The sequence below is a fragment of the Amia ocellicauda genome, chromosome 3 (assembly GCF_036373705.1).
Source record: "Amia ocellicauda isolate fAmiCal2 chromosome 3, fAmiCal2.hap1, whole genome shotgun sequence".
Lineage (NCBI taxonomy): Eukaryota > Metazoa > Chordata > Actinopteri > Amiiformes > Amiidae > Amia > Amia ocellicauda.
In genome coordinates this window covers 35,864,996-35,890,591 of record NC_089852.1, presented here as the reverse complement: position 1 = coordinate 35,890,591, position 25,596 = coordinate 35,864,996, and the positions used below count along the sequence as shown (strand labels likewise).

The 25,596-nt window shown below is 39.1% G+C and overlaps 1 protein-coding gene across 1 annotated transcript; it reads right to left on the bottom strand.

The window, feature by feature from the left end:
* Positions 1-428: 428 nt before the first annotated feature.
* Positions 429-23,577, bottom strand: LOC136746624 (sestrin-3). Its single transcript, XM_066699240.1, has 10 exons — positions 23,276-23,577; positions 9,362-9,427; positions 8,672-8,872; positions 8,306-8,488; positions 7,171-7,407; positions 6,850-6,997; positions 5,741-5,859; positions 5,327-5,517; positions 4,884-5,028; positions 429-4,494 (listed from the first exon to the last, which is right to left on the bottom strand). Exons 1-10 carry the CDS (start codon positions 23,354-23,356, stop codon positions 4,408-4,410), a joined length of 1,458 nt encoding a protein of 485 aa, XP_066555337.1. The 5' UTR covers positions 23,357-23,577; the 3' UTR covers positions 429-4,407.
* Between the last annotated feature and the right edge of the window lie 2,019 nt (positions 23,578-25,596).

Genomic DNA, 25,596 nt, shown 5'->3' with positions numbered 1-25,596 from the left:
TTTGCTCTTAAAAAAAAGTAGTGAATGTTGAAAACTTGATGTAGTGCTTCAATTCCAAATGCCGTGTTTAAGAAAAGTTTCAGGTTATTTTGATTGTGTTCTTTTATTCTTTTATAACACCGTAGGAATTAATACAACACAACAAAGAATGCTCAATGAGGGTTCAAAATGACTCACTATTTTCTTTTCTTTATCACAGAATCTGGAGTGAAACACTCTGACTGCATTCACATAATCTAGTGGTTACATACAAAACTTCCAGCAGCTCCTCATAAACAACGGAAATCAGTCGTAGTAAACCCCAGCTCCTTTGTTAGCCGGCAGGTAACACAAACACTAAAAGTTCCCAAGCAAGCCAGAAAAGTGCTTTGTGACTGCTCTGTTCTAGCACTAGTTTATCAGACTGAACACAATACACCAACAAGGGATTGTTTTAAGAGCTTTATTGAAACAATGAGATTCTTAAATGTTTCTAGAAGCAACTGTAAAATAATATCCCGCTCATATAAATGTGATAATAGTTTTACAAGCAAACCCCATTGTTCCGTACCTAGGAATACAAAAAAAAGGAAAAACCTCATGGAAAAATAAAAAGTGCAGATTAACTCACTGAAGAGTTACCAGAGTAATACACACAAGGAGTTATAAGATATTGTGTACATCTTTTATCACAGCTTCAATTTACCACGGCCTGGATTAAAACGAGACCGATAGCACTGCCATTCGGACTGTGTTGGAGCTCCAATGTCTGTTTTGGGTGATTCCAAGATATGACTGCCAGAGCCCTGCATTTGTCATGACTTAACTGAATTTCAGTCATGCAAAACACAGGGCCCTTCATCATAGTATGAACACAGTATTATAAAAGATTATATCACACCTCTTTATGTAATATGTTTTTATACAAAACCACTAAATCAGTGCTATCACTTTGTTTGAATAAAGGCCTATCGAGCGCAAAGATGCCAGTACAGAGTCTCTCCATGGTATATCTCACATAAGGCATTCCGTTGTCTAGGATACACAGCTGCAACAATATGCAATGCTTTTGACATTCGTTTTCTTCTTTATTTTTGTGCTGCTCTGAACCGCCAAAGGCTCTAAATAAAGCAGATAATCAAAGCCTGCTGTATAAACAGTTAAAAGTATTAAAACTATTGCAAAAATTAGAAACCTTTTTTTTTTTTTGTACAACTGTTTCTGTTTAACAATAACAACAAAAACAACAAACATTAAAGCCGAACAAGTCACTGATTAGGAAACTCTGCAACCACTGGTGTAATTTGGACTTTACAGAGAAACTTTCAATATCTGTGCAAAAAGCATCACTTGTTCATAAAGCACCACAGACATTACGGATTCATTCTTTATAGTCAAGAAGACCCCACTGAATCTCACCTCAGATTTTGAAATTGCCAATTCAAATTTCACCTCTGCTTGGACTTCGACACTGGAGAACTGGAGATTTAACTGTTTCATCATTCACTAGCTACACTTTCAACCCAAGAAATCCAAGCAATCAATGCATTTCCTTGTACAGCTGAAACCAGTATGCTTTCTTTTCACTACATTTACATGTTATTTTCACCAGGGGTCAGTACACTAGACTATGATAATACCACCATTTAAAATTCTCATACAACCCTTATAAATAGATCTAGACTGTGTAAAACTACACTGAATCAAACAATCTAGTGTATTTTCACACAGTGTGGTACAGTAAATTGGTGTAAAATAAAGCAGAAAACATCCATGCAGAAAACTTCCATGCAGCTATAACACAGTAATTTAAAATGATGGTGACTGGTGGCACCAATATTCCCCCTCTAACGGCCAAGGCCCTTGTGTGATCCAGGCCTGTAATAAAGTTCTTATCAGAAGTATTGTACAGGTTTTGTGAGGGTTGGTGCTTTTCGTACAGATTTGCTTGTTTCAGGTTCTCTGGGTTTGGGAGTCCTGGCCAGGCCCAAACTGGCTCTGTTTTACACCAGAGTTGTAGATGATGAGGCATCATGCTTACTAGATATTAAGTATTTTCGTCTTAGTTCTAGCAATGTTAAAAAAGAGTATATATTGGAAAAAACTAGACAAAAAAAAAATCAGAGGGTAAGTAGCTTATTAGAGTTCTGAAAAGTTTCTTCTGGCTGAAATAGGTGACCCGATTGTCATCTCAAATTCACTGGGAAAAAATAAAAAACGCACACACATACACTCACACAATGTTCCTCTACATAAACTGGTACAGTAACAAAGCACACGACTGGAAAATATAACATCACAGTTCTGTAAATTCACTGGTATATACACATTATAAAACTGAGCGTTACTGATTATTTTAGTAATACTGACAGAATTAAGAAAGAGGGCCCCTACAAAAATCACAGGAAATAAGATACAATATGTATTATGAGCTGTCATTTTATGACGTATTATAAAATAGTCATCTAGGGGAAAGAAAAAGTAAAGAACCAAAAAAATGAATAAAAGGTGTACATTGGATTCATTAGCAAACCTTTCTTAGTTTTCAATAGAAATATATACATTCATTACATCGTGACAAGTCCAGCAAAGCAAAAGTAAAGGAACATTTCAAGTCTGAATCCCACATCTTTCAAAATGTTTCAGGTTCTTCCAGAATAACAGGATGATGCATTATTACACATGGGGAGAGAAAAGTTGTAAATGTTTGTTGTCAAGGGACTGATCTCTTTACAGTACACCTACTCTATAGCTGCAGCATTACACTGTAAAGACACAGGATTTTTGCAGAGCTTAAGCAAATTTGATTCATGCTTTCCAAACCCAGTTGCACTTGCAAAAGGGGAGATGGCCTTATCTTCCCCAACCAATTAGATAATCACTATGAGACTGGATCTTTCAATTCCATTAGAAGATCATTTGAGTTAATATAACCTAAGCATGACAAATACACACACAACAAATAATAACAGGGGGACTAGATAAACAAGCAGTATTTTCACTGAAGAATTGCATAATCTTCTCAAACTCTGATAGATTAATTCATCTAAGTACCATGGACTGCAGCCACTGCAGAATTCATTTCCTGTTCATATGGTTTTAAAGAGCTCACAAAATCCAAGAAACTGAAGTTCTTTAAATGTGATGCAAAATAAAGCATAATACAAGATCCAAACTAGGGATTTGACAAATGATACATAAAATATATATGATGTGTGTGTAAAAAATAATAATAATAAAAAAAAACGGAGTCAGTGTGTTACAAAAGCAAGTTACAAAAATGAATGAATAGTCATCCTCTTATATTTTCTAACCACTGGATATTGCACTTATCATTGCGCACTGATGTCACAAGAAGAAAATGGAGGCGCTTACGTTTTCATCTAAACAAATATGTTTTTGCTCCATATTCTCTAGTCTTCGAGCTTATTTGCTTTGGGAAAAAAAAGTTGAAGTTATACAAAGGCCCTGTCAGATTGTAACATCCTACAAAGAGATATTTCCTTTTCTGTTAACACTGTGCATTTTAACTAATTATACCTCTTAAGGATCAACATTTAGATTCTGAAAAGGAAAGCGGAGAAACATTCTCTAAAATGTATTTAATTTTTAAAAAGTAACCACAGCAACTACCATGGTTAATAAAAGGCAATATGGTGTTAATATGGCCATGGGGGTAATTCACTGCCACTTTGAACATTTTAACAGCTGAACCACACTATAGACTATGTTTTCCAGGTCTGTTCTCTCATTTGAAGAACAAGGATATACAATATACAATAGGGTTTTTTTAGTTTTTCTGTAAATGGAAATATAAATGTTCATGTAGTGATTTTTGTTGTCACAGAAACAAGGGTAATGTCTGGGCCATTGGGCAGGCCTTTTAAGAAACATGGTAAAATCGTGCAAAGAGAACATAATAATACTTAAGTAGAAATTTAGCTTTTTTTCATGAAATTCACATTTTAAAAGAGGCTACATAAAAATCACCACCCCTTCAAATCAACCAGTCTTTAAAAGAATAAACTCCGATCTCATCCTCAGTCTCCACAAAAAAGAAATTATTTATGCTGAATCAGGTCTTTCTCTTTAAAGCTAGTTTCACTTGCTCTTTTGTTAGATTTTTTTAAAGAAGTTGAAAAGTCACTGAGTAAGAAACATGTTTACAGTTTCTTGGAGAAACTGGAAGATAATTTTAGAGCTTGCTACTCAGTGTTGTGCTTCGTGGAGAGGAAACACACATTGCACTTAAAAAAAAAAAAAAGATATATATATAAAACATATTGTCATGTGATGCACGGCACGACATGTCTGAGTTGTGCCAGGTTTCAAGACTCGTCTCAAGATCCTTCAAAGCAGGACAACCAGCTCAGGCTATGGACACAGCCAGGGGGAAGGTGTCTATCCCTCCGAGGGCCCAGAGCAGCCTCAGGTCATGTAGCGGGTGATGGCGCGCAGTGCATATAGAAGCTCTGCCTGCATTCGGGCCTCCATGAGAAGCAGATTGACATGTACCTAGAGAGCAAAACACGGGACTGTTTACACAACGAATTCCAATTCATATCTTGCATTTCCCTCTCCTGATGAAAAACAACACAACTGCTGTAAAACATCAACTACTTCTAGAAGCCAAAAGGTCCCATGTCAAGGTGAAATCGCCTACCAAAGATTCTTATGTTCATTCATGTAAAATTCTGTCAATACCCAAGAACATCTGCAGCCGTCAAGTGGACACAAACTTTGATGGATCAATGTTTATTGTGGTTGTTTTAAATTGTTTGGTATGGATTGAACTGTGATTTCATGAACAGGCTCTGAACTGCGTAAAAAGCCTTTTCCGCCCTAACGGAACTGGCTGTCTCTGCCTTTGGAAAGAGTTTGCATCTCCCGAATGTTGTCCTCACCTTCTCGGAGTGCCGGAACTGCCGCCAGTAGCTGTCATACATGCGGCGCGTGGTCCTCTCAGGGTAGCAGGTCACTGTCTTGATGTAAACCTTCAGACTGCGCTCCAGCAGCTGATTCACTTCCCCATAGTCGTAGTCGTCGTATCTGAAAACAGGAAGTCGTCAAATGTATAGACAAACAACTGCAGTCACACCAAATAAAATGGTTTCTCAGTACCAAACACAGGACTTTCTCTACAGTAAGCAGCTGGTTCACTTGAAAAGTACAGAAAATACTTCAATAATAAAAAAAGATACCTGCCATTACTTCAAGGGAATCATGCAATTCGTACGTGGTTACATAAGCTATTTTGTTTTCCCAGCTCTGTTAGCAAAAGGTGGTTTGTGCACATTGCCTGTTGATGTTGGGCGAATCATGGACCGTAAAGTTATTGATTGCTCACCTGATGCCGTACATGCAATGGACATAGTTGAAGAGCGCGCGGCGCAGCATGGTGGTGTCCACGTCCTCGTGACTGGCCATGTTGTAGTACGTCAGGTTGTAGACGGTGCGGAACTTCTCATCCAGCATGGGGCCGATGTCGGAGTACAGCCGGTTGATCAGAGAGAATCCGTGGTCCTCCCACGTGTAGTCCTGTCAGAACCAAGAAACACCAGCCAGATATGAGACCAGCTCTGTAGATGAGCCTAAGGTAGGATGCTAATCAAATGCCAGGGACTCTACCACAAGCCAGAATAACCAAATAAGTAATTTGGATCATTTTGCCAATTCTTTATGCAAATGAGTGGGGATTCATTGTTGATTTGAGATATTGTAGGAGTTCAACTTCATCTTTGATTCTGAGAGACTGAAGTACCTGAGCTCTGAACGTTGGCAGGTTATCTTCTCCATGTCTAGCAAAGTCCTGGTACCCAAAGGTAGGGTCTTCCATGAAGCGCGAGACTTTGGATGTGGGCACCACCTCATCTTCAAAAGCTATTAGGAGTTATAAATATATTATGTAAGCAGAAAGATTGAGCAGAAGTTCAATCATATCATAGTTCAGATTTTCCCATCTTAAGTTATTTTTAAAAGTGGAAGGATTGTGCAAATGTAGCAATTTAAGCAAAACAAAAATAAATCTCTTAATCTATTGTTTATAATAATACGTCATCTAAAGAAAGGCATGCTTTACAAGAGATCCTCACTAGCTGTAGTTCCACAGTATGTTAAGGCCATATGGATACAATTTTTTGTCCCCCCTCCACCCCCCTTTTGAATGAAGACACCTGGGAACACGGCCAAATAGTGATAAGATAGACTAGAGTCAGTCACATTGTGTGTAATCACATCCACTAAAGCACTGTTACACAATCCCATCCGCCCACCTGCCTCACTCAGAGGGAGCCGGGGACAGGTTACCGATAAAGGCCTGTGCAGATTTAGCAATTCCCCACTGCAGGGATGCTAAGTAACTGCCGTGTTTGGATTGCATTTCCAGCTTGTGTTAAGCCACTAGTATTTGCATTCTGTTTGCTGTCTGACAATCGCCACCTTAATGTCTTGATAAAACAAAAGGAAATAAAGCCGAAAAAATAAATTGTTGGACCATTTCCTTTTAATCACTTTCCCAGGTGGGGCGGATGTCTCCTCATCCTGTCCTGACGGAACTGGCCACGGACTTTCCTAGAACATTTTCAGGCTGGTTCTTTGAAATCAAAAGCTGATCTAATCAAGTAACTTCTGCCTTGCGTAATAAAGCTCTACGAGGCATACGGCTCCTACTTGCTACCCTAAGTCATCTGTAATCACATCAGTGCTTTATTCACACTGAAGACTCGTGATGGCAGTCTAATCATTCCCATTTCAGGAACAACAGTTCATTAAGGTCCTGATAAATGACTGCAGCTTCCTCCTATTCTTGGTTTTGGTTGTGTTTGGTGAGGTGAAGTGAGGTGTGGGTATAGAGGACTACATCAGCCCTACCTCCTGAGCCCACCAGGAGGCTCTCCTTTTTCTCCTTCTCGAAGCGTGTGGCCATTTCCTCCTGCGACGCCTCCTCTTCCTCCCTCTCCTCCTGCAGCCTCTTCATTCTCTCCATCAAAGCCTCCAGTTCGCTAACAGAGTCCATTGTCTGAAATACAAGAAATCCCACCAACAGCTTAGAGACGTGGCTATTTTTATAGCAGCTCTTTATTTCTTATTGAGTGTGCCAGGAGTGGAGTACAGCTCTATTGAAGTCTAGAGCAACATGGCCTATGTGACAATATAGCCTATGTTTTAAGAATGTGGATCTCGGCCTCTCACCCCAGGACTGGTGCTGCTCAAAGTGTTGTCCTCCAGGTTGTTGTCATTGGTCAGGTCACACACACAAATGTTGTTGACCGACGTTTGCTGGAAGTTGTCGGTGGTGTTGCTGTCCACCTCTGGGTTGATGCCGCTGCCAAACACAAAGCTGGCCAGGGCGTGGAAGTGTGCCAGCAGAACCACGGCGTGGACCAGCTCTGCCAGGGACCAGCTGTTCTCCCCAGTCTTCACCAGATTCTGTTGGCAGAGAAAGGAGGCCCTGAAATTCCCAGGCCTCAGAGCCGTCCATTCACTCGAAATGTAGACAAAAGGAGAACTGCACGGGCAGGACCTTTAAATTGCTGCCTTTTCTTTGTTTCTTTTTGTTCATGTAAAGTAGTTCCAGCTCTACCAAAAGATGTTTAGAAGCTTTGTGTTTAGAAAGTTCAAAACAGGATACTGCAGACTGTACATTTTTATTATTATAATAAAAACCTGTAGGTTCTAAAATGATTCAGGTGACAACACACAGGGACTTTACTTAAACAATTGAAATGGTCATGTAAAATGCCCTATTTTTACGAACCCCAGTAATTGCTTATTGGAAGACTTTGATCTTAAATATGAGCTGTTTTGGTGAACCATGGAGAGAAGGATGAGTGTGGTGCATTATAGTAGATAAGTGTGTACATTACTTGAAATAATTGTTCATACACAGCACAGTATGTCATTATACTGACAAGGGCAGGAAAAAGGAAAAACAAAATCAAAGAGTAAAAGGCCATTTCAAAAGTCTCTTGAGTGAGGTGCCAAAATATATTCCCCTTGTGAATCTAGAGTACCCTTTATGAAAAATATTTTCCTTGCCAGCACATAATCATATCCTGACCATGAGCCAGTAGTTCCCCACCAATCAGCCAGAACTGCCTGCCTCCCTTCACCTGCTTTCCAAATAATTATTGAAGCAGATGGACTCCAGGCTCCGGCAGGAATCCAGGCTTTAATCACATCTCAGATTATTGATGACTGGACTGCGAGCGAGATCAGCGAGCCCCCTAATCACTAAGCCGTTCTGCGTTTCCAGCCCACGGCGCCTACAGAACTGTCCCTGAGACCAACCATCCCGGCTCGGCTCCTTTTTTCTGGGCACCTGTACCTGTATGTGCTCCTTGGTGATGAGCCAGGGTCGGTGGGCCAGAATTTTGTTGATCTCATTCAGGTTCCTCAGCTTCTGAGGGATGTAAGCTAGTCCTTTGAGCCACTCCCTGCATCCGCCAATCTGGAAGAACTCCTGAACATGTAGGTTGACCAGGAAGGAGCACTGGTGTCTGGCTGCAGCCTGCGAAATCAAGAGACGAAGGTCAGGAAGTCGCTCCCGACAAGAGGAAGCCACTGGAGAGGTGTTTTGCCAGGAGTTGTCTATTATATTTCAAACCCTCACACTTCCTATATAAAACACATTCTATATAAACGATCAGACACTGTGCTGGACAATGCTGCACCTCATGTAGCAGACGCTCACCATGATGGCAATGTAGTGTCGGTAGTGCTGCGGCAGTGGGCCGTCCATTCTCAGCATGTAGAACTGACTGTGCATGAAAGCCTCCAGGTATTGAGGGTGGAGGCCCATCACCTGTGAGAGGTTGTCCAGGCGCCCAGACGTGGAGTACTCCTCCACCAGCAGCAGGTGGGTGTGAGAGTCCACAGGCGTCGCTTCCAAGATCTAAGAGGGAAGGAGAGGTCAACAAGGCCACAGGCCAGAGTCAGGGCTTGCCAGTGTCATTATTATGCTTTATGATGGTAAATTAGAGTATTCCCATGGTCCAGAGTGGTAAAGCACAGCGATACATGTTAAAACCACAGGAAGCCACTGTAAAACAATGGCACGTGTTAAAAGTACAGACATCCTATGGTAAATTTAGCAGGAAATACTTTCATGAGGGTAAGATCCACTGCTGGATGAAGGCCACCCAAGATGTTTCCACTTGCTTTGATCTATAGCTTCCCTTTTCCATGTTACACCTGCAAAGCTTATTTATTCCATCTTCCATTCTTTTATGTGGTCGTCGTCTTGGTCTTTTTTCATCTCTTGGGAATATATACTCACAACTGAATATCACCAAGAGAAGAATGCTGAACTTCAGACAGATGTTTTGGTCACTAGGGTGTGAATTTATGAATCTCATCAAACACAACAAAAGCAGCGGCTTACCTCATTCTCTGGGATGAAGGCGCTGGGGCCGCTGGTCAAGGGTCGTGGGACTTGCATTTCTTTTTCCTGTTGAAGAAAAGACCGCAAAGTTTATTATCTGGTTGCTATCGAATTTTTTCCACATTAAAATCCAAATGGAAATCATATTTTGGAGCAGTCTTGATTTAATTAAATCCAGAACACATCAAAAGGTGGCAGGTATTTCACAATAATTTTGATCTTTCAAGATGAAGCTCTATCTGAAACCGAAAATTATGAGGTATGATGAAGAACTGTAAATAAATACTTGTTATTAACGAAACCTTCCAGGTTGTCCTCTTTCTCTAGAAATGTAAACTCCATTCACTGTGCTCAAACACAATTATGCTGCTTTTATAAATGGACTATTGCAATGACAAAGAAATTGGTTGCTATTGATGGTGCAAAGATGTTATGCTTTTGTATATTGCATGCAGCCTTTTGTAAATTGTTGTTTGCATTGTGATTCTGAAAGGTATGATTTCCCTTTTTAACTGGGACTGTGCAGATTTGGCTTTTCAGTTCATTTCTTTTTGTGGCGGACAAAGGAGGGCATATTCTACACAAAAACAGCCTGTTGTGCAGGTTATACATTTAGGGACCATGTAAGACAACATAGAAGTAAGAATGTTGGGTGACAGAAAATGCATTCACCACAGATTTGTTTTATCAGGTTACCTTCATACGTTTTTGAAAAGCTTCACATTCTGATGCTCTTGTGCTTTAATTTACATTCGCAAAAAACATGATCAACATTTTTTAAATCATATATTGTGTAGCGAATTATGTTTTGGGAGAGCTTTTTGTAAGTACGTCATTCATTCATTAAGAGCAACTGCTAAGACTATATTGAAGATTATTTTGTTAAAAAAAAGATTTGTATCATTACTTAACAGGCAACAACTAAAGCCTGTACACAGTGTTCTTAGATGTATTTATTTATATTATTGTTTCCCCCTTATTTGCTCTGGAAAGTTTTAAAGACTGCTCAAGCTCTTCAATCAATTATTTGTTTTTTCCATGATTGTGACAAACAAGACCCAGGCTTAATTTACTGCAGGGCAGCATCAATCAAACTGTACAAGACGGGATTTAGATCATTGTTGATGCCAGTTATGGGCTACAGGTACATGCACTTTATGTCTTATGTAATGTTTATGTATTCATGTAATGGCAAATAAAAAAATACTTTTTACAATATTACATATTACAATATATGTAATATGTCTTATTATGGTAAGAATATAGACAAGATAGACTGTTCACAAGAAATAATTAAATACCTCTTTCAGATAAAGGTTGAATAAAAATAATACTGTGATTGTAAATGGAAAAAACACAGTTGTTGCACACACTTCTATATAGATTTTCATGATTTTTTTTATTGGGAAAAAAAAACAGATTTGGTTCCAGAAAAGGACAAAAGTTGGAAAATGATTCATAAATCATTTAAAAATTTATAAATCAATCAAAATGTCACGTTCTTTTGGCATTTCATATTTTTCAAGTAGTTTTAGATTTGGCTTTAAAGCAAAATTTCTAAACTGTGAAATAAACTGTGTTAGTGTTTATTTCTACGGTGTCTCTATTGACTTTGGCAGTGGTCATTGTTCACTCTTTCAATAAAGCCTTGAGCACTATGAAATCCCCTGCTGTTCTGGCCGGGTATAATTTCGAATCTGTTATAGACTGAAGTCTATCCGCCCAGCGACCCAGCCCCCCCCCCCAAAGCACCACCCCAACCCCTCCCCCCACAGCTGCTCAAATAAGCACACGATGTGCGTCTTAACATTAACTCACAGAATACACCAATCTGAGAGCTGAAAGGGACCAGAGTAAAGAAAAGATGGTGTTCATTGCTCAAGGTTGTTTTACAAATAGATACAAGTAACGTTCTCTATATTATGCCTTGGCCAAGTGTAGGTAAAAGCCAAAGGAAGCCAAAGATAAAACCATTTTTTTCATTCACTTGGTTAATTATTTCCCTTGATAAACTTACAATGGCACCCACAGTTAAAGATAGGATATGAAAACATGCTTACATAAATGTTAAGGGTATTTCATGAAAATCGTATCTTTGGTCATTAATAGACTTAATTGACTACTTGTTCATTTCAATTTTATGGCAGATTCACAACTTCAATGCAAGTATCCAAGTGCAAACATAAGAAAAAGGAGTAAATTTATTCCATGACAGTATATTTGTCCATGCAGAATGTGAGCCAAGTGCAATTGCACAACTGAACACAGGACAAAAAAGGGAGAAGCGATGGCTCAACAACGTTTGACCTTAAACTTGGCAAAGCTGGTGTCACCCTCTATAAAGCTGGCATTATTGTATCTCTGCTCCAGGTGCTCTAGCCACCGTACATGTGAGGCTCAGGTGGATAGGTCTGCAAATCAGCACAAAGCCAAGCTGGAACAATTTGAGCAATAGGAAGTCGAGACAAGCAGACGGAAAATTACAGCAATTCTTTCCCTTTGCCTCACTCAGTCACTCCACCCTTGTGGTCTTGTGTCCTTGTAGCAGGGGGCAGAACTTTAATTGCTGCCTCACACACTGTAGAGAGCAGAGGGAGGTCAGGTGTACAGCTTGTGTGAAGTGGCAAGACTGTGTGAGAAAAACACCCCGTTCCCAGTCAGTACACACGTCTCCTGTGGATGAATAAATCAGCATTTACATCTAGTCTCCAAATACACTGATTAACCATATTTTTTCAGCATAGGTGTTGCTCCACTTTATAAGAAACATTTTATAAATAGCAGAATCAAAAGATTGAGAATACCATCCTTTTGAAGAATAATTAAAAAAATGTCTCCACAGGTGGCTTTTGTCCCAATTGAATTGCATAGTCTCTCAATCTGCGGCTGTTCTTTTGGCAGGCCTGTATCTCTATGGGAGCAGAATGGAAAGGGTGGAAACATGGAAGTTTTCTCAGGCTTGAGTCCTGTGGAGGTTCCTGTGTAAATATACCCAGTACAGGAACAGTCACAGGAAGACCGGGGCATTTGTGTTAAAACATATCATTTGTTTTTTATTAGAATTAACTACACTCTCTCAACCTTATCTTATATTATTACATGGTTATGCTGATTTTATAACAGGATTGTCAATCTTGTATGCTTTGGATCGGGCTTTAGGGCTTAATTGGTTTAATCCACAAGGAAACTGGCTGTAAAATACTGGCATACTGGTCAATTAGGTGAATGAAAACCGGGAAACAGTTCTGGCTTTCAGGGGATTTTGATTTCCTAGCTGAATGAATAAAATGAAGTTCAATCTTATTTCCTTTCCTTCTTTGATAAAATAAATCCGTACTCCCAATAACCATACATCACAGACTTCCAGAAATGTGTCTGTAATCTCAGTATGATTATTCAATTTCAATATATGAAAGTATAATTAAATCTAGAAATCTAGAAACAGAGTCCACCTATGAACAGGAACTATAGCTCAGTGCTGTGCAAACGTCTAATGCTGAAATCAAGACTCCCTCTGAGGAAGAAGGGGGAATTAGAGGGAAATTATGAATTATACCTTACTGACTCAGATAGTTGACTTATATGATTAAATAAGAAGTGCCTAAACCCAACTTCAGCAGACAGCTGGTTTGCTTTATAGAGCTGCAGAATATTACAACACGCCTTTCAAATTACTGCCTGTAGCCCCTCACCCAGAACTGCACAAGTCTGGAAACAATCAAGCTACAATTGTAAAGGCTTACTTTACTTGTTAAACACAATATGAACACTGGCTGGCAGTAATAAAGGGGCAGATAAAATAACACAATACCACAATCCTGTTGTTTTACACCGCTAAGAGCATATTAGCAAAACATTAATACAGACCTAATATGAAATGGAGAAATAAAGCCCTGCATATTGGTCTCACTAAATTCCCTGTGTGTGTGTGTGTGTGTGTGTCTGTCTGTCTGGGTGTGTTCCTGCCTTGCACCCTATGCCTGCCGGGGATCAGCTCCGGCTTCCCCGCGACCTTCACCAGGATAAGCGGTTTCAAAGATGGATGGATGGATGGATGGATGAAGCCCTGCATTTTAAATTGAACCTTCATTTGATTGGTTTCTCAAAAGCATAAAGATGTTTTTTAGTTAATTCTTTATCACATCATCCCACAAAAGCATCCTTCATTTGCATTTTTTTAGAGTACTTTATTTAGAGTACTTCTATAATTTTCTATACTCTAAACTTTCTATACTTTTTGGTGTATTTATTAATGTTTAACTTTCTCTCTGGTTTCAAAATCAGGAACGGGGAAAATTCTCACTGGGCAACATTTTGTGTCTAAAATGTTTCCACAATCGATTAATGGAGTTTTGAAAGGATTTGAAAGGCCTTTAAATACCCCTTACTCTTAGAAGAAAAACAGACAAAAAGATAGACTTGACAGTTAACTCAAGCAGTCCTGAAAGAGGAAAGCATCTAACTGTAATTTGACCACTTGAGAAGCCCCCCATTCTTGGCCCCTTACTAAGAAGCAGTTCAGACAGCAATGCATTTAGGGAAAAAATCCTGAGGTTAATGGCTTCTTACAAGCTTTTCTACATGTTTGTGTAACACACAGTCCACTTACAGACACACTTTTACTGGGGGGTAAAAAAATAAAAAGAAGAAAAAACAACCATGAAACACAGTATTTTCCAAGCACCACAGCTTCATTTGCTATTTCCCTGCTTTAAGTAGACAAACCACCAACAAGACAAGTCTATTAGACTATTTATATAATTTTAATGGACTTCCCCCATCTCCACACTCTCTCTCCCCTAAAAAAAAAAACATGTAAAAAAGGTTCTTTCAAAAACCTACGCAAATGGGGAAATGCTTTTCTTCAGCTGGCTAACCCTCACAACCCCCCAGCCCTCCAACCCACCACCTCCTAACTTAAACAAACAGCACTACATTCATTCTGTGTCCTGAAAATGTTTATGTGCTGAAGAAACGCTACTTGCCAGCTACAAGGCAAGGCCACATTTGTTGCCTGGTTTGATTTACAGCTTGAGATTAAATTCCTTCAGATATAAAAAGGTTTCATGTTGCAGCTCCAGACTGAGGATCTGTAACCTGTCCCGCAAACTAGAGACCTCTTTCACTAGAGACACGGTCTTCCAGGAGACAAACCTCCATTCACAACGCTGTACACCTGTGTTTAAACAGAGCTCCTTCAGCATTTATGAACACCGTTTTTTCTTTTTTTTTGTGGGAGGGGGGTTAATAACATGCTGAAACTTCAAGGACAGAGCTAATCAACCAAGACTGAGCTCTCGGAGTGGATAAAAAATACTAAGCCATCAGTTTTATCTAGTGATAAATGAGACAGAGGGGTTGATTTGGAGTCAGGGTGAATACAATGACTTAACAAATCGACCCCCTCCTGTGTACAATATATGGTGTGCTACTTAAGGGCAAAGACCACCCTATGTATTGACCAACCTGAAAACAAGTGACTTCCATGGATTTTGAAATGCTGCACCAACCTTAAAAAAACAACCCTGGCTTTGTTTGTATTGAGTTGCTGTGTTTATACTGCACTTTCTGCTTGCCAGATCCTAGATTGTGTCACAGAAGTAGAAAAACAAAAAGACATTTCCCTGTGGTGCAGTACAGAGCACGTTTTACTTTTTACCACAACACACAAACCACAAGAGGAAACAACGTGCAGAAAAAAAGGACAGTGATTCTCCAGATGACAACACTCACTGACCAATTAACTATACCAATTCTATTATTCCTATTTCAAGTTGGCAGCTCACAGAAACATCATTTTTAAAACGCACAAAAAGACACGACAAACCTCGGGTGGGTAATGCAATACCATACAACACATAAGGTTAAACAGCATACTACTTCTATCAGTATTGGGGGAAGGGGTAGTTTCAGGTTGCCCACATACAACCCACACCCTTCAAGCTAAAGTTTTCAAAGGATTGTTATTTCTGGACTCTTTCAGCCAGTCTCTGCCTGGCTGGAATTCAAACATGGCTAAAACCCAGGGCCCAGTCATGTGCAACAGTGGAGTCAGCTTTCTGCCCAATGGGAGCTGCCCAGTGCAAAATACCAGATCTGCAGAGGCTACTGTAGTGCATAGCAATAACCACTTACAAGTCCAACCAAGAGACGGTGAATAAAAGGGATACAATAAGTTGATTATAAATTGCATTATTCATTACTACCCCTTCAGACAAATACATCTCTCCACAAAGCCAGCAGAGTTATTGTCGTTATACTGCTGAAAAGATTTTCTCGAAACCATGAGAGAAAAATACAAGGGGTAGAAAAAAACAACCTAATCTTTGAAGAAAAATAAAAAGTGTACATCTATGATGCAGTAAAACATTTGGGACAGTATCTAGAGTCAGTAGTCTTAAGTTAAGAGATCTATAGGAAGCCATGCCACACCAGGATTGGAAACGTGTGTGAATGCACTGACAAAAACCTAAATCTATTCGCTTCTGAACCATCAGACAATATTTCTTCCATTTTGTGACCTGTGTCCCGGGAAATCAAACTATTCCAATCATTTGCCCGTTTGGAAATACCCAGACTACATGACACAATGCTTGACAAGTCAACGTTCAGCAGGACAGCGGTGGAAATCTGATTTATGGAGGGTGGGGGTGGAGGAGTAGACAGATTTAGTTGTCAGTGTTTGTTTAATTGTATTATTGACATATCCTATCACAAGTACTTGAAAATAAAACCAATACACTTGGATAAATGTGTGTTACCCACTGTTCTTCAGTTTAATCTTCTTGACACGTCCAGATCAGATGTGGCTGGAGAGTTCATCAGTGCTCCAGACTGTTAGGATCATGATTCATTTAGCTTCAAATTAAATATTTTTTTTCAGCAGCTGAACACCTGCACATGAGGAGCAGCAATCAACATGATCCCCGAACATCTCATTGAACAAAAGAGAACCACCGACCGAAGGTCAATAGTCAATAGTCCTGACTACGTACAGAACTGAAGCCTAGAAATTGAAATGAATGCCATAGTTTGTAACACAGACAGGGTTCTGCCCACCCATATAACACCTCTTAAAAATACATGGACTCCATCCAGGAACTTGAGATCAGTGGGCTGCTATGAACCAAAAATAAATACAGAAATAACTAAATATTGCACCACAGCTAATAAGTGCAAGTCTTAGCCAAAATACACTACATAAAGCAGGTTTGCATATGTTTCCAATTAAAAAACGGCCATACACTCATTATTTATTTTATTTCCTAAATAAATCTATAAAGAAAACAGAGGTAGAATAATTATGAATGGATTATTTCTGCTGTGGTATTATTTGAAAACCATTTTAATCAGTGAACTAATGAACTACCTCAGACAGAAATCTGGATTGATCCCTTAATTGACGTATTAAATCCTACACTGATTATCATATGAAACATGTAACATTATTGCTTCAGAAGTACCATTTAAAAAAGGAAACCAGAACAAATTGTAGGCTAAATCAGTGGAAAGAATTCAAAATTAAAGTAAAGTAATTTCCTATTCTGATACTAGACTTTAGGCCATATTAAAATATACAGGCAACCACACTAGGCCATGTTTACAAGCATTTCCTTCTTAATAAGTGAATGATGTAACCTTAAAAACAACCAACCCTTTTAAAGTTATAATGTGATAATATGAGGTATGCTGTCGCTGCATTCATTCAACAGTGTACTGGAATGTACAGTAATTTTTTACAGCTTCTCCCCAGAAACTAGGAGTACAATGAGTAACAAGCCTCATCAAATTCACACTAATCAATTGTCTGTTGTGCTATTCATTTTAATAATTTAAAGTTTCTAATTCTGTGCTTCTTCAAAATACCTAAAAGAACAATCTTGCTTCCTCTTAAATGGACCCAATTAGCCAATTTAATATTCAAAGCCTGTATTGACTTGAACAGACCCAATAAACTTGCCTCTTATATCAGGGTACAGCCAAACCCACCAAATAAACCTGGTAAAGCAGTAGGGTACCCTCCAGCTAAAATCTGTGCACTTATCTAATGCTTGAATCAGGTGAGACCAGCTTTCACTCTTTTAATAAACAGACTTTACTGGCGCACATCGTTAGTTAAAGCACCATGGTTAGGTAACACTACAGTTCACTGTGTGCCCACTGGTGAGAGGGCTTCAATGATCCAACTGCAGTCTTGCACTGCTGCAGTTACCTTTCATTAAATTTGGAGAGCATTTTTTTTGTATGTGCTTGTATTGCAGTTTGCGAATTAAGTGGCAGAGTAAAGTAGGTAATAAAGGGTACATTAAATATGGATTATGATATTCCATTATAACCCTGGGAAAAACAAAATGACTTCTCTTCACAAATCAGTCATACCGTGCAGTACTTACTGAGGCAGTCAGCCAACACTGTATTATCAATTATAATGCCTTTGGTTTCTGCAAGAGTACATGACAATGTCACAAGTCATAAAGTTTTTCATTAAGGCAAGCTTGGTGAGAGCAAGCACACCACTTCCAAAAGATGATTCTATGCAAAGGCCCAAATTACACCACAGAGCACAGTTCCTCAGAATGAAACACAATTGTAAGGCCCTGTTTTTTAAAGCAAAGTTGTTAAGAATGTTGTAATACCACAAAAACACACACATTACAGTGTCTAAACAATACCAGCCCTCAGAAATACATTCTAGTCGAAACACACAATACTTTTACAGACTTTGCCGTCATTCAAAGGAGTTTAAACTGGATTCAAGCTCTCTGCTGGGATTCAAAAAACCTCTTGTTATTGAGGGCAACACTGAAAACACAAACAGCGTCAGAATACAGAATATACACACAAACAGCCTACACATAAATATGTTTAACTCCCTGTAAAGAGTGGGAATGTGATTTTACTTTAAAAAAAATAAAAACTGCTTATATAACAGGTCTTTAGTACCCTCAACAAATAGAATTTCCTGTGAAATTAGCTAATTGACTTGAAACACTGCTTTCTGTGCTAAGAGATGAGAAGGATAAGTCAAACTAGATGTAACTATGGCTAGACAGCTCATGATTGACCTTTAAAATAAATTGTGACTGCTATTAGTTTACTGACCATGTGAAGCTCCAGTACCCTCACTCTTACATAAAATACAAACACAGAGTAAAAGAATACTATACAATGCAGTGCTATGTGAACAAATGTACAGGTTGTTCAAAAATACTTTGGAAATATGTTGAAAGAAATGTGAACTCTTACATTACAGAAAAAAATACATTCCATCAAGTAAAAATTCTAACAAAATGAAATATAGGCTATTGGCTACATTAAAAACAAAAACAAAATCAATGCCTGTCACTTTAATAAATATAAAGGGACAGAAGGCCCCTACAGTCCCCAGGAAAGACAGTGTTTTGGCTAGCGCCTCGAACCCTGGTTCACAACACTGCAGGATAAAGTCACTTTCTGAAAGATTCCCTTTTTAAATAAATAAATCAGACGATTTCAATCTCCTCCAATAGCTACCAAATGCAGTTTCTTCCCGGCTTAGTAACAGTGATTAAATCGATTGTCCTTTGCCCAAAGATAGATGACACATACAAGCATTCATTATGGAAATCCCCAATGGTCCCTTTTGAAATGTTCTTATGACATTGATCTATTGCTGACAGCAAAGAGAAAGAGCTAACCAGAGCAGCCAGCAATCCAAGTTTGCATAACGTCAACCACACATATTACTGACACACAAGTCAGTGCCTGGCTATAGCAGCGCCCTCAACCCTCCGTGACTTAAAAAAATCACAGTGGTTGTCATAGTAGCAAAGGGACAAGAAGCGCTGAAGGTCCACTGTCTGGCACACACTGCCTAAATCTTTGAGCAATTAAAAATAAACATGAACTTTAAAAAAAAAAAAAAAGCTTTCCTGTAGCTGTGCAGAGCCGTGGAGCTGCCGGTCCCCTGAAAAGGGAAGTGAGATTCACAGTGCCGATTCAGCACTATAGCCCCTCCCCTCGGATTTGGCAGCCAGTCAATTTAAGAATTACATGCGAACAATGGTGGCTTTACAAAGAGAGAGAAAATAACACAAAACAAAAAAAACTTTGTGCAATCTCCTCAGAAAAGAAAACAAAAACCAATCCCAGTTTTCAATCCACAGCTATACCAATTCCTTCCTTTTATTTATTTTTCAATCTGGTGCGAGAAACCATAAGCATTGCCTTCAGTGGCTTATTTTAATTCTCTATTTTGGAAAGTGAACTAAATCGAAAGATTACAAGAACTTCATTTACAGGACACTGCAGTGCCAAAGGCAGTGGTTTAAGTACAAGCTAAATCTCTAATATGTGCAACTTTGTTTAATTACAAAGTCTAAACTTGTGTGCAGAAGTTACAATGCATTCATTGAAAATCTAATTTTAACTCACCACATAAATCCAGTTTTGCAACACCTTTGCTGCCTTCAGTTTATCCTGTAATTCAAAATTATTTTGTAAAGCCAAGAACCTATTTTTAAACGTTCCTTCAGGAAGAGGGAAATGAGACTAAAACATAAACACACAAAAACAAAGATGAGGCCTAATTGGTGCCACTTCTGTAAATCAGTATTCAGGTTAATAATAATAATAATAATAATAATAATAATAATAATAATAATAATAATAATAATAATAAAAACATTGGAGCAATTAAGCAAACATAAAAGATAAACAGGATTCCATGTCTTAAACAACAACTAAAAACATCAAGTAATGGATGCTTGACCCCTCTTGTTTAGTTAAAACTATCTAAGTAATCTAATCAATGTGGAAGAATCTCAGAGAATCCACTTTAACAACTCTTCTGCCTTATTTTACATAGATGTTTCTGTGCAGTACATTATGAAAAGTGCTTAAGCTTTGTGAGATGCCAGGCACTCAAACATATAAGTTCCACACAGTATTATACAGATGCAGGAATTCTTTATATAATATATAATTATTTTATTATTATTTATTTATTGGCAGAAACCATTATCCAATAAAATTAAATACACACATAGTCCCTTTCCTTTTTGCAACAGCAGTGCAGAAGTGCTGTTTAAGAATGTTTCCTCAGTACTTGACTGGGACTTCTCCCCTGCCAGGACAAACTCGCTAACAAGCTAGGAAGCAGAAACATGACCTCATAAAGGCAGCCTACAGAGCTACAAAAACTCTCTCACCACAGACAAACACCAGATGATGGTTAAAAAAGAAGAAGAAGAAGAAGAAGAAGATTGTAAAGATGCAAAGAAAGAGTTCAAACATTATTACAAACTACTCAGACAATAAATGCCCATTATTGCATATTGACATCCATAACTCAATCACAACTGTATACAAACTGCTGCTCGTGCAGATTTGAACATCTGTTTTGTTTCATACAGTGCAGCCAACAACACCTGTGTTCAACGGAACAGTTCTTACAGTACATTGTGATGGCTGACAAACATCTCAAACATTTTAAAATGGCAAACTTATTTGCCAATGCACTTATTTTGTCACTGCTGTCAGCTTACAGCACTAGAAAATCACTACTATCTGCTAAGCGTATATTTATAGGACTGATGTAAGTCGCAGGACATAGAGCTGCAATGTGGGGATTTAAGACAACAACTCTAAGGATTTCAACAAATTCCTTTGCCGTAAGAATAAAGATGTGCACGGCATTGCCTTAGTGCACTGTTGTGTCCCCCATGGCTAATTCTGCACTAGCTCTCAAATTCACAATCCTTTCCAGTGTCCACAACCCACAGTATGTTCGCAAGGCTGTAGCCAAAGCAGCTTTGTGTTTGCTTACAACACAATAATTCATGGTTCACACCACAACATCTCCTAGGGAAAACAACAACCTAAATACCAACAAAAATATATTTTATCAGCAATTTCCCAAAGTCCATGACAGCTTTCCTTGTTAGGTAATCATTTTAGAATGGGGGAATAGAGGAATGGACTAATTAACAACCTTTGAAGACTGCATTTGAATCAAGGTTTTCTTCAGCAGGCAATTAACACAGCATTATGTCACTACACCCATACTACACAACACATCTTAGCTTTACAGATCTCGTTATTAAAGATCAGCAGTGTTTTGTTCTGTGTTTAAAGCAGTGACTTAAAATACACCACTTAAATGTCAACTCCTTAAATGCTAGCCTAGATATTCTATAGAAAGGTGCTGTGTCTTCTGAGGGACTTCTTATGAAGAAAACTTTGACAAAAGGGGAAGTGCATTTGTTATATTTTCTACAATGACTACACTGTTGTCATACTGTTTATGGATAAATATAACCTAGACCAATCCTATGAGCCATGGTGAATATACAATGTCATTATTACTGACGCTCTGTTTGTACTGCAGATATCACCTCATTCAATGATTACAGCCAAGGAAAACAGTGTCAGAAGAAACACTGCAAAGAAACCACCAATGCAATACACGATATCTTATTTTTTTCAATCACAGTTCGGCTATATTGCCTACACATGTTGAATGGACAAAAGTGTTGACACAATGACAAGGATCACCTCTACATAATGGATACATACTGGGAAGGGTAGTCACTCTCCTAAACCACTTATTACGAACAAATCTGCAGTTTATTTTAAAACCATGAGGATTCACAGCCAGTTATTACTGTCACAAAGAACAAAAGAAACATGTCCCAGTAAAGCAATGATCTGACTCCAGCTAAAGCCCTCTTCAACGGAAAGCAATCCTGTTTTTAGGTAATATCTGAACTAAACAAGTTTATTATATTGTATCCCCCATGATAGGATGATCATAGCGCTCCAACTCTCATCCAGACTCAAAGAAAGCAAATGAATAAAATATTAAGAGGCAGTTTTTGACTAAAACCAGCCAGGCACACTCGCAATAACAGTGCAGGGCAATTTTCCTGACTTAGTGCAGACAGAGAGGCCGGCCTGTAAGTAAGCAAAGCTCAGCAGTTTCAATTCACCTGAACTAAACTCTACACAACCGTGCAACTTAATGACGGACTGACACACTTCAGGGCAGCTTAATGACGGACTGACACACTTCAGGGCAGTTAATGACGGACTGACACACTTCAGGGCAGTTAATGACGGACTGACACACTTCAGGGCAGTTAATGACGGACTGACACACTTCAGGGCAGCTTAATGACGGACTGACACACTTCAGGGCAGTTAATGACGGACTGACACACTTCAGGGCAGCTTAATGACGGACTGACACACTTCAGGGCAGTTAATGACGGACTGACACACTTCAGGGCAGCTTAATGACGGACTGACACACTTCAGGGCAGTTAATGACGGACTGACACACTTCAGGGCAGCTTAATGACGGACTGACACACTTCAGGGCAGTTAATGACGGACTGACACACTTCAGGGCAGCTTAATGACGGACTGACACACTTCAGGGCAGTTAATGACGGACTGACACACTTCAGGGCAGCTTAATGACGGACTGACACACTTCAGGGCAGTTAATGACGGACTGACACACTTCAGGGCAGGCACACAGGGTCACACAGTGGCAGCTCTTATCCGAGAGGCAGACTGTAACCGTTTCAACTGTGTTACACAGTAATCCGCCCCGGACGATGTAATTTGAGGCAGAGGAGTCCTAGACTACTGCTTATCCAGCCAAAAATGTAACTAATGCAACTGAAACAGCACACTGAGCGAGCAGCAAATTGTCTGTCCAGGTTTGAACTCTCCCTTAAACAAATCCTACCTGCGAACATAGTGGAAATCAATAGAAAAATACATACATGTGATCGCAAATGGCCAAATGTAAGCATTGCACAAATCTGCATCCCGTTAACGCAGACGTAGACGGAGTTGCATGGACTCGTATGTCATATAACTCCATATTGAACGGGGGGACGCAGAGCACCCTGAGCAATGACCTACCTTTTTCCTGATCACTTTCTGACAGTTGTTACAGATCAGATAGGAGGTGGTGCCGGAGAGGGACTCGGTGCTGACGTTCATGCTGCTCTCCGGTTCGGGACCGCGGTCTCTGCTCGCCTGTTTCAGCTGCAGCCGGCCGGGACTCGCATGTTCCTGGTGTTAAAAGAGCCGAAAGTCCCTGGATGTCATGGGTGGTGATGGGGCGATCTGGCACTTTTCAGGCGGTATGATGACAGATACAGGCTGCTGCCCCTTCGCTCTGGCTCCCCACACAGAAGCCCCAGTGCTGCGCCGCTACTACTTTGCAACTTTAGTCCGAGCAAAGTTGAATGACGCCCACCGGCCAATAGCGAGCGGCGGGGCTGTGCTCTGGCTCTGCCTCCTCCGCTGCCGCCCGGTCCTGTGCGCTGTAGAAGAAGTGCTTCAGAAAGAAAAAAAAAGGCCGTTCACAGATTTACTAAGTTTACAAGTAAATATGCAAAATAAATATTTGCAAATTCTCCTTGAATTAGAATGATTATATGTATCCGGAGGGATATGCAACCTGCCTTTGACATCTGTTAGACAACTGCTTAGACTGTGTTTTCTATATCTTAATTGCTGAAATCATTATTCACAGAAGACTTTTTTTTTTTTTTTTTTTTTTTTAATCTCCATAGATAACGCAAAAAGTCTGCAGAAAGGCCTAAGCTCTTGGGATCCAACTCAGGAATCCCAAATATCAAATACAACAACAGAAGCAATCATCTTTTAAGAAACAGTCACTGTTTTTGGAAGAGATTCTATTAACAAAACCTTTGGCTCTATGATATAAATATAAAGGCTGATTTTTGACTTTACAGATTGACGTGCAATATTTTGGATATATAAGGTTGGCTGTGTTTCATTGTGTTTTGTATGTGTGTATAAACATACATCACAGTAACAGTGATGGTTATATCAATTCATTTTGCAGGACACATTCACATCCTGGTACTGCTTTCAAAGAAAGTCCCTTCCTTTCATTCTAAAGGCACTCATTGGTGTTGGGTTTTACTTTATGTAACAAAATGTATAAATAAAGGATAGGACCTTTGTTACTGCTTGATTATGCAATGACTGAAAACTTCCTTTGCAGAGAAAATCACCTTTCTTGTTTGACGTTTAAACAATTCAGTTTTCCACCACTGCTCTTGGCTCTTTACTTTAGATGATAGGAACCTGGAATCCTTTATGATTATGTGATGTTACTAATTACATGCTGCTGTTGGTCATAATACATAGCACGGTGAGACTGTTTCCATTGGAAAAATATCTATTTTATTCAGCCACCAGCTGTAACACATTCTTTCTGGTTTAGTATGGAGTAAAAGGGAACAGCATGAATACACACACATGCACACAGAGACTCACAAACATGCACGATTTATATTGCCTTGCCACAGTGATCTCCTTCTTCATGGATTACCAGCATCTAATGCTTAGGTTCAAAAAGTACAAAACAGATGTGTATTGTGTGTAACATTATAAGAGTAAGATGGCAGAGCTGACCAGCATATCCTATTCTCCTGCTTTCCTTTCCTTGATATAACTCAAAATAATGAATAGGCAAATTAAACTAAAACTTACATATAATAGATTTACTTTTCTTCTTCTAGTCATTTTGAGAAGACAATTTTTGTAAAACTGACAGAAACTGTCCATAGTAAACAAACTCATTAAAAATACAGTAGATTAATATATATATATATATATATATATATATATATATATATATATATATATAGTATTATGAAAATGAAGGAGAAAAACAAACAAACTCCTGTAACAACATGATTATGAACTCCTGCAAACAAAGAAGCCAACACAAAACACACAGCAGTGCTGTAGTCAGTCAAAACCACATAGTTCAACCAACAAATTCAAAAACAACTTTTCTGTGCCTGCAGAGTTTTTCACCCGGCAACAACATGATGTCAGCAGAAAGAGTGTGTGACCAATCACAGGGTTCGCTCGGCAGAAGTGAGGTCACAGGGCTGTATCCTAGCAATGGCTGAATAGCTGTCAAGCAAGACAGCTCCTGCACTTCCTCCACTCTGTCAACCTAGTCTCCTGAGTTTCACAGCGTTTATAGGTACTGTGCGCTACCTAGCTTCTATTGTGTCATTTATTAGATAAACTACAAGGAAATGCAGGAGCAAAAGAGTAGGAAAATATTTGCACAAAGACAGCTGCAAAGAAAACACATTCCCTTCATGTAACATCATTCCTAGTCAGGCTCTTTTATACTTCAGATTGATGAACTAACTCTGTTGATTTTAAGGAGCTTTTTATTCAAAGTT

Excerpts from the sequence above, each read along its gene's own strand:
- LOC136746624 (XM_066699240.1), bottom strand. The coding sequence starts at position 23,356 with ATGAACGTCAGCACCGAGTCCCTCTCCGGCACCACCTCCTATCTGATC. Across the intron at positions 6,998-7,170 it reads TGAGCAGCACCAGTCCTGGG|ACAATGGACTCTGTTAGCGA; the intron begins GTGAGAGGCCGA and ends CTTGTATTTCAG. Across the intron at positions 5,029-5,326 it reads CATTGCATGTACGGCATCAG|ATACGACGACTACGACTATG; the intron begins GTGAGCAATCAA and ends TCCTGTTTTCAG.